This window comes from Sminthopsis crassicaudata, chromosome 2, assembly GCF_048593235.1.
Source record: "Sminthopsis crassicaudata isolate SCR6 chromosome 2, ASM4859323v1, whole genome shotgun sequence".
Classification (NCBI taxonomy): Eukaryota; Metazoa; Chordata; class Mammalia; order Dasyuromorphia; family Dasyuridae; genus Sminthopsis; species Sminthopsis crassicaudata.
In genome coordinates, this window is record NC_133618.1 from 439,472,722 (window position 1) to 439,482,721 (window position 10,000).

At 46.5% G+C, this 10,000-nt stretch overlaps 1 protein-coding gene across 1 annotated transcript in view; it reads left to right on the top strand.

Moving 5' to 3' along the window:
* Positions 1-102: 102 nt before the first annotated feature.
* The window catches only part of MYH7B (myosin heavy chain 7B), a 38,593-nt gene continuing 28,695 nt past the window's right edge, over positions 103-10,000 (top strand). Inside the window, exons 1-6 of the mRNA XM_074292480.1 lie at positions 103-467; positions 1,755-1,858; positions 4,585-4,728; positions 5,327-5,483; positions 5,693-5,720; positions 6,209-6,305. Coding sequence (XP_074148581.1) covers positions 377-467; positions 1,755-1,858; positions 4,585-4,728; positions 5,327-5,483; positions 5,693-5,720; positions 6,209-6,305 — 621 coding nt within the window. The 5' untranslated portion in view covers positions 103-376. The remainder of the gene's footprint in view (positions 468-1,754; positions 1,859-4,584; positions 4,729-5,326; positions 5,484-5,692; positions 5,721-6,208; positions 6,306-10,000) is intronic.

The window sequence follows — 10,000 nt, forward strand, 5'->3', positions numbered from 1 at the left end:
ATAGACTTCTCTGTGAAGGAGTCTGAATGTGGATGTATTTACCAATGAGATGCTGCGTCCTAACTTGTAGGTCTATTTCTGTATGTGAGTGTGGAGGAGGAGGGAGGGTTGGGCTGTTTTTTGCCCCTAACTTGGGACCTTGGGTGGGCTTCTAACCTGAGGTAGGCTGAAGGAACAATTCCTTGAAGCTCCAGGGCCTGCCCTCCCTGCCTCCTCCAGGGATCTTGTACACTGACTTGCCCTGGACCAGCCCTGGTACTCCGTCATCGACCCTTCCTTCTTTCCTACCTTCTCCCCACAGGACTTCTGGATTCTCTTTCTATTCCTTACTTCTCGTCGTTGTGATCTCGTCGTTGCGACTACTATCTCCGCCACCATGATGGACCTGAGTGAGTTGGGGGAGGCTGCCGCCTACCTGAGAAAGAGCTACCAAGAGATGGTGAAGGTGCACACGATTCCAGGCGACGGTGAGAGTGGGCATGGGACATAGGGTCGCACACTCAGACCCAGGTGGGGGACAGCAGTGTGGGGAATCTGAAGTCACAGGGGCTTGGGTGTTGGAGGCCACGACACAAGGCCAAAGCTCTAATTAAAGAATAATAGTTATCACTATAACAATAGCTCATTTATATGGCATCTTAAGACTTACCAAGTCCTTTCCATGTTTTATTTCACTTGATCCTCACAATCCCTGTGAAGTAGGTACTATTGTTATTTCCATTTTAAGAATAAGGAAACATAGGCCAAGAGGGTTAAGTGCCTTGAAAAATCTCACACAGCAAATATCTGAGGCAGGATTCAGACTAGTATTCCTGACTCCCAGCCTCATACTCTCACCCAGGGGAGCCCTGTCTTCTATTAGTAAATTCTACAGACATTTAATAAGCACATTTACAGGGGGAAGGAATCCTGCTAGGCCTTGGATACCTTTGGCTGAGATGTGATTCCTGCCCTCATGGAGCTCATTTACAGATTCCAAACTGTATATATAACCCAATATAACCCAACGAGCACATTAAAGCGGCGAGAAAGGAAGGGCTATGGGCAGATCTGAGGGGAGGAAGGCTGAGGGTGTCAGGGGAAGAGTTGGTTCTTGAGTGAGCTGCATTTAAAAGGATGGGTAGGAATCCAACCAGCCAAGAGGGGGAGGGAGGACATTCCAGGCATAGAGAACAGTTTGAACAAAGGTGGAGACAAGGGGAGAGTGATGTGAACACAAGGACAAAGGGGCTGTGGGCCAAGGGCCCTGGAAAGTCAGAGGCACAACAAGCCTACCCCCTAGATGGTTAGGGCAGGCCACCTTTGTTAAACCTCTGGGCTGTGGAGGCTATTAGGACCAGGAGAGAAGACTTTGCCTCTGTGTGTATTTGGTCTCTTTGTTGCTCTATGTCCATATTTATAGTCATCCTCATTCCCAGGTAAGTAAGGTGAATCTCAAAGGGGACTTATCCAAAATCACCCTGTGAGTTAGTGGCTGAGCTGAGGTCATTTCTAAGTATCCCTCATGTACACAGAAAAGTCAGTGCTTTCTTAAGGTTGGTGGGGAGGGAAATGAGGAACCTCAGGGATAAGGGTGGGAGAAAACCCAGTGTTTGGGAGGGTAGCATTGGTGGGGGTGGGTAATAGGAGGTCTCAGAGATGGGGAGATGAGAGAGAATTATTGTTTTCCCATCTATCCCTGGAAGCTCCTGAACCCTCCACTAGAAGAGGTTCCCTCTTCCCCTATCCTGACATTCTTATTTCCCCTCCTACAGGGAAGAAATGGGTCTGGGTTCCCGATGAACAGGAAGCTTATCTGGAGGCAGAGATCAAGGAGATCAAGGCAGGCAGAGTCACTGTGGAGACCAAGGACCAGAAGGTAAGAGCTCCTGGACTTCACTGTCCCAGAACTTGTTCTTTGCCTGAAAGTCCCTGACACCTCTAGCCTCCCCTGCTCTGACAGCTCTCTGGGACCCTCAGGCCACCTGGCTCTGGCCCTATGATCCCAAAACACACCATCTGCCCTACCCTAAGTCGCCAGGGCTCAAGGGGAATCAGCTTCCCAAGGATGAATGAAGTCTTTAATACCACCATTGACTCTAGACAGGTAAGTCAGGGCCGTGACTGTGACAAAGAAATAATAAGATCTAGGAGAAGATGCAGAGGAACTATGTGACATGGCCTAAAGCACTTAGCGTCTCTGGGCTCAGTTTCTTGCAAAGTGAGAAGGCTGAACTAGATCGCCTCTTAAGGTCCCCTTCAGCTCTAGAGCTGTAAGCCTGTAAGGGCAAACATACATAAATCAAATGCTTATTCTAACCTATAAGCTTGCTTTCTCTGTTTCTTTGTTTCTGTCTCTCTGTCTCACACACACACACATCAATCTACAGACGTAATAAAAGGAAGGGGAAGACGTGATTAACCCAATACGCTTCCCTATAGGACAATTGGCCATCTAGCCATAATTATAAAGTAGATGTAATTGGAAGAAAAATTAATTTGAGGGGCAGCTAGGTGGCGCAGTGGATAGAGCACCAGCCCTGAATTCAGGAGAACCCGAGTTCAAATCTGGTCTCAGACACTTAACACGTCCTAGCTGTGTGACCCTGGGCAAGTCACTTAACCCCAGCCTCAAAAAAAAAAAAAAAAAAAAAAAAAAAAAAAAAAAAAAAAAGAAAAGAAAAGAAAAGAAAAATTCATTTGAAAAATAGATCGGTGTGTGTGTCTTGAATGATCACAGGTTCAATGTGAATCCTGTGTGTAGTAGTAACCCCCAAAAGCCAATGGGCTCTAAGGCTGAATGAACAGAAGTCGAGTGTCAAGGGTGAGGAAGCTGATGGTCTTGTCATGTGTTCTAATTGGATAATGCTGATTCAGTTGAAGAACACTGAGGGGGTTCAGTGGAGAGGACAGTGGACCTGGGGTCAAGAAGAAGTAAGTTTAAGCCCTACTTACCTAAAAGTAATCACCTTAGTCAGCCTCAGTTTCCTCATTTGTAAAATGAAGGAATTGTATTCAATGGACTCTAGAGTCCTTTCTGGTCTAAAATCTATGATCCTGTGGTCTGTTCTTCTAAGCTCTGAGGGCAACTCAGGTACACAGAGGAAAAACAACATTTTTGTTAGCAGAAAGCGGACCATTTAAAATAAGGGGGAAATGGATATATAAATGAGAGGCAGGACAGTAGCAGACATAAAACCAGCCTCAAGGCCAGGAAGACCCTAATTCAAGCCTCACCTCTAATATCCTGGCTGTGTGACTCCCAATAAAGCACTTAACCTTTCAGTGCTCTAAAAATTGCAGATAAGGTGTGGATCAGCACAGATAGATGAATGTCCTTATCTGGGAATCCCTCGTCTTATCTCCTATAAATATATAGGATATATAGATCATGGCAGGAATATGGTGTTAATTGAAATAAATTGAATGGAACTTGATACTGCACAAAACTTAATTAAGGAAATGGGGAGGGTAAATCTGGAAAAGAGAAGAGCCATAATGGATATTATCAAGCAGCCTAGTATAGGGCACTGGACTACTTATTAGCCATGTGACTCTGGCCAAATCACAATTTGTCTCTGCCTCAATTTTTTCCATGCATTAAGAAAAAGGGGTGTGGGTTGACCTCAATAGCCTTTGAAGTATCTTTTTAGTTTTAAATGTTTGATTCTATGATCTCTTTCATCAAATATCTGAAAGAGAAAGAGGGAAACAAGTGTTTATTAAGTACCAACTATGTGCCAGATACTATATTAAGCATTTTACAAATAATATCTCATTTGATCCCCACAACAACTTGGGGGGATGGGTGCTATCATTATCCCCATTTTACAGTGAGAAAACTGAGGACAGCTGATTAAGTGCCTTGCTCAGGCACTTAGCCCATAAGCATCAGAAAACTCCAGTCTTCCTTATTCCAGACCCAACATTCCGGGTACTACACCACCAGGATTTATTCTGCTTGGTAGCAGAAGACAGTATTAACAGAGATAGGGCACAGGGACAGCTAGGTGGGGCAGTGGATAGAGCACCAGCCCTGAAGTCAGGAAGTCCTGAGTTCAAATATGACCTGAAACACTTAACACTTCCTAGCTGTGTGACCCTGGGCAAGTCACTTAACCCCAATTGCCTCAGCAAAAAAGGGGGAAAAAAAGAAAAAGAGAGAAAGGTGGGGGGGCAAAGTTCCAGAGAAGCAGATTTCAGTTCAGTAGGAAAGACTTTGTTATAGTCCAGCCATGGAATAGTAAGCTTTGGGAGATAGTGAGCTTCTGTCACTGAAGATCTTCAGGCAGAAGCTAGGTGACTCCTTGTCTGGGATTTTGTAGCAGGGATTCCTAAACTGGGGAGCATGCTGGACTATCTGAGCTCTCAGATCCCCTCCAGCTCTGACTCTCTGGCCTCCCCTATCCCTCACCCCAGAATAGTAGCCCTGCCCTCTCCACCTTTGTTCCCTTCTCTTTCTCAAGATTGATCAGCTGGCTCATGTTGGACCCTCCCCTGGGTCTCCCTTTTGTGACTGGGGTCCCTGTATGAGATTAGGGACCGGGAGGGGCCCAGGGGAAAGGTTCTGGGAACGCCCAGTGATGGCCCCCATTTCCCCTCCAGACCCTCACTGTACGTGAGGCTGATGTGCAGTCCATGAACCCGCCTCGCTTTGACCTGCTGGAGGACATGTCCATGATGACCCACCTCAATGAAGCCTCAGTCCTACACAACCTTCGTCAACGCTATGCCCACTGGATGATCTATGTGAGTCCCTCAGGCCAGGGTGGAGCCCGAGGCTGGGCTCCTGCAGAGAGCCCCTGGACAGGAAAGCTCCATGTACCAGACAATTCCCTCAGCCCAGGTTGGGGGGGTCGAGGGCTTCTGGAGGCACCTCAGTCAGCACTCCGACAACTGATCAGATAACAGGTCTTTTTGAAGCATCCCACCACAGACTGGGCCTGTGCTAGTCACTAGAGATCCAAAGGCAAGGAAGGGTTCTAAGGGAATCTGCTCTCCAAGGGAAGGGTTCTGGGTTGGGCATGGCGGGAGGCAGGGCAACAGCATATCCACAGATAAGTACATGCCAAAGATCTTCAGTTAGTACAAAGTGATGGGGGGCAGCGGGGGGCAGCAGGAGGTCCGGGGACCTGCCTGAGACAGTGTTTGAGGGAGCCTCCAGGGAAGCTAGGGATTCTAAGCAGCTGAGATGGGAGGGGGAGCAGGAGTGGGGACCCCTGGGCAAAGAACCAAGAAAGGGAGGAGTGGATTGGCTACACCAGGGGCGAGTGGTGGGTGACTGTGGAAAAGCCCTGGAGAGACAGGCGGTGGTGGAATTCTGAGTAGAGTTTCCTCTCTCCTGCAGACTTACTCAGGCTTGTTCTGTGTCACCATCAATCCCTACAAGTGGCTTCCTGTCTACACTGCCCCTGTGGTAGCTGCTTACAAGGGCAAGCGTCGCACGGAGGCGCCTCCCCATATCTACTCTGTGGCAGACAATGCCTACCACTCCATGCTGCAGAGTAAGAGGCCCACCCCCCTGGATTCCTGAAGCAGACTCCCTCCTGTAGCTCCCCCCCCATTCCAGTCCATGGATCAGGCTGACTCCCCTGATGCATAGACTGCAAGGCCGCCAGGGCCTGGGGCTAGTTTTCTTGAGGGGGAGAAGTGGGGGGCAGGAGGAGAAATTGTGCTGGAGACGGAGATCCACATCTCCCCCCTTTCCTTATAGATCGAGAAAACCAGTCCATGCTTATCACGTGAGTACCCGATGTTGGGGAGGGAATGGGCGGCAGGGGAAGGGGCTGGGGTCCAGCCTAGGGCCAGGCTATCTCCTTTCACCAGCACCCTCTCCAACTTGCTGACTCAGAACTGGGACTCAGGGTCCCCCAAGGCTCCAAATATATGTCAGGGCACCAAGGCACTAACTAGACTAGGCTGGGAGTAGTTCAAAGCCTTCCGAGACACCCTGTGCCTGATATTCCCCCTCCCACCCACACATAGAACCACAGCTCTGTCAGCCCCTGAGCTTGTTCCTTTGGGAGGGCCTCCCTTTCTGCCCTCCCCCCCCCCAGTCCAAGCCTCCAGCTCCCCAGGAGAGGTGGGAGGAGGGGACCTGACCCCAGTCTTCACCAGGCCAAGACTTTTCTTGGGGATCCCAGGGTAGGGGAGGACTAGGGATGAGGGGGCAATCAAAGGGTGGGAGAAGCCTTCCAATAGAGACTGATTGGCCTTTCTGTCACCCAAGCGGAGAGTCAGGAGCTGGTAAGACCGTTAACACCAAGCGGGTCATTCAATATTTTGCCATCGTCGCTGCCCTGGGAGAGGGGCCGGGCAAGAAAGCCGTAAGACCTACCCTCTTTTGGCTTCGGCTTGTTCCCCTTCTTTTCTTCCTCCTTTTCTCCTTTTTCCTGTTTTCCTTCTGGGGCTTCTCAGCCCTGGCCCTGCCTGAGCCTCCTCCCCAGGGAGGCAAGACTCTGGCCTGAGCAAGGCTTGACCAGCCCGGGGCCCTTTGTCCAGAGCTCTGGAGTTCCCTTCTCTCCTTCCTCCCAGGACCTCTGGCTTTATTGAATGATGCCCGCCCACCTGCAGGTCTGTCCTGGTCCTGTCCAGTCCCGTGTCCATCTGTTGAGCCTTGCTCTCTGGGGGCATTTCGGTTTTGTGCTGTTTTTCTTTCTTTTTTTTTTTTTTTTTCTTGTGCTTTTGACATTATCATTTCTCCCACCTTCTATTTTGTCACCTTTCCCTTTTCATGTCTGATCTCCCTGTTTGGGGTGTTTTTTCTTCTTTTCCGCACCCTCTCTTTTTTATACCTTTCCTTTTGAATCTTCCTTTTTTCCACCCCTTGCTTTCTGCTGAGTGGCTAGTGGAAATGAGACAATATAAGAAAAGGTAGTTTTGGAGCTTTGGGCTAGCAGGGAAGAGCAGAAGTCTCTGAAGGCAAAATTGGGAAAAGCAAAGAGGAACAGATTCAGATCCCACAAGAGAAGTCCAGGAATAAGAGATTTTGAAAGGGGAGAAGAGTGACCAGGGCCATAACTCCTTTCTCTTCACTGTGAAATCTTGAAAGCTACCTTGGAAAGAATGTCAGCAATCATTTAGTCTAATCTGTACCTCAGAAATCTCCTCTGAACTTCCACTTAAAAATTTCCCCAGATGAGGAGTTCACCACTCAAAAAAAAAGAAGCGAATCCCACTTTTCCACAAACAGATCCATAATGAAGTGAGGCTAATGGGTGGTTGTCCAAGGTGCTAAAATCTGGAGGGAGCTGTTAACATTTGAGGAACAATGAGGGAAACAACCAAATTGAGCATGTAGTTAGCAATAATAATTAGTTAAAATTAGAATCAATCACTCCAACAATAAGTATTTATTATATGTCTAATAAATAGTGCTAGGCACTGAGCTGGTAAGATACAAATACAAAAATGAAATAATTCCTACCCTCAAAGAGCTTACATTTGATGAGGGAAGACAACAAATGCAGCGTAATATTCATAATACAATCAAAGTAATTGGAGGGGCACTAGAAGCTTTGGGCATCTGAAAAGATTTCATGAAGATGGTGCATTTTTTAAGTCTTGAAGAAAGGGAAGAGATTCTGGTAGGGCGAGGTAGGGAAGGAACTCATTTCAGATATGGAGGATGACCAGTGCAATAGCAAAGGGTTGGACTAGGCTGTACCCTGCATGAGAAATGCAAAGGCTAGTGTGATGGGTCTTCAGAGTGCTTAAGAAGTAAAGAGAATAATGAGCCTTGAAAGATAGGTCAGGGACAGGCTGAAAGGTAGGGGGAACTAGTAACAACAATGAGTCACTGGAGTTCATTGAGTGGAGAGAATTAGGGACACTGATAGATCTCAGGGAAGATCACGTTGATAGCTGTGTGGAGAATGGGAGAGACTTGGGGATGGGAGGCTAAACAGGAAATTTGTCCTAATGAGAAGTAACTAGAGGCTGAAAGACTTTTCTTGGGGCTCCCAGGGTAGGGGAGGACTAGGGATGAGGGGGCAATCAAGGGGTAGGAGAAGCCTTCCAATAGAGACTGTGATTGGCCTTTCTGTCACCCAAGCGGAGAGTCAGGAGCTGGTAAGACCGTTAACACCAAGCGAGTCATTCTGGGGAGAGATGGGGGGTCAAACAGAGATATTTGGATGTAGACACAGTAATATCGGAAAATTTATTAGATGTGTGGTAGGACATTAGGAAGAGTCTCATAACACTAAGCTTACAAATGTGGAGTATTGAAAGGATAGTGGTTCTACCAACAGAATGAGGGGAGTTTGGTAGAAGCTTTGGGGGAAAATGATAGTTTTCTCTTTTGTACATGTTTAATTTGAGATGTCTATAGGTCATCTAATTTAAAGGCAATTGATGAGGTAGGACTGAAGATCAGAAGAGAGACTGAGACTGGATATAGGAAGTGACCAACTGCCATAGTTCTGCTGCCTCTTCATTGAATTCTTTCCGGATCTCAGATTTTGCTCCTTCCCCCATGGTAGCCTTCTAAGGAGCTAGCCTTTTGATATCACGGGGGCTAGTGTTCACCAGCATGAGGCACTGTCCTGGGTACCCTCCTTGAGGTGATGATCTCCTTGAGATCACAGATGTCCTGATGAGTTTTCCCCTACTTTTTTGCCAAACTTCTCTTGACTTGAGGAAGCACTTCATATTGTTGACCCTGAACATATTTTGTGGTATTTGCCCTGACTATAAGAATTACTTGTTAAAACTTTTCACAGAACTAATTATTAGGAATATTTTCTAACTAAAATCTATCTTCCCATAATTTTCTCCAGATGATTCTAGTTCTGCCCTCTGGGACCAAGAGCAGTAATAATTATGTACATTTTTCTCAATCAGCAATCAATTAACAAAAATTTCCTATTGTGTCCCCAATACTCTGCTAGGTTCTGGGGATATATATGCAAAGATGAGATAATCCTTGCCCTAAAAAAGCTTACATTTTTACTGGAATGAAAATTCTAAAAAACAGAGAGTTGGCAAAGCCTCTACAATAGTTGGGTCAGGTAAATTCAGAAAATATTGTTGGAGAGATTATTTCATTTTTATTTGTATTCCCAGTGCCGAATACAGTGTCTGGAACATTATAGATGCTTCAAATGCTTATTGACTGACTGATTGATTGCTCAGACATGAGCAATTTCACTGGTATAATAAACTCCCAAGGAAGAAACTCCCTCTCTCAATGAAAATCAGCACCTTCTCTACACATTATAGTTATAAAGTTGCCTAGAACATTGTAGGATTAGGTGACTTGTCCAGAGTCACCCAGCCAGAGTGTTGTGGAGGCAGATCTTCCTGCCTTCAAGCCCAGCTTTCTATCTATTCTTCCATGCTGCCTCATTCCTACTTTATGGATGAGGAAACTGATTAGCTCAAGGTCACCTGGTTAGTTGATATTGTAGCTGGGATTCAAACCCAGGTTCCACCTTCAAATGCAGCAATCACTGCTTCTTACAGCTTCCATATTTTGGATCCCTGCAAATATCTGAAGGTATCATTTATGTCTTCTCTAGGCTATACCTCTATAGTTCCTTCAAATGATTCCCTAGACAGTCAGTGCTCCACTATTATTCAATTTGTCAATATTCTTTAAAAAGTGCTATATAGGACTGTCCAAATGGGATCTGATCTGGAGAGAGGACAGTCGTTTCATCATCTTTCCCCTTCTACATCACTTTAAAAAATTAGCCTTTCTGGCTGGCACTCTTTTGTTGTGGCCAGGCTTTGGGGAACCCCTCATCATGAGGGGTATATTGCATGTGTGGAGTAATATGTTACTTTACATTTACCCATGGACTTGCTGCTTCTGAGAGATGGTCGGAGGAGGAGTACTTAGAATATACATATGTCTTTGCAATTAACCCAGTGAGTCAGTCTTTTTAGTCATGTCCAACTCTTTGTGACCCCATTTGGGGTTTTCTTGGCAAAGACATCGAATGGTTTGCCATTTCCCTCTCCAGCTCATTTTACAGATGAGGAAACTGAGGCAGACAGGGTGAAGTGACTTGCCCAG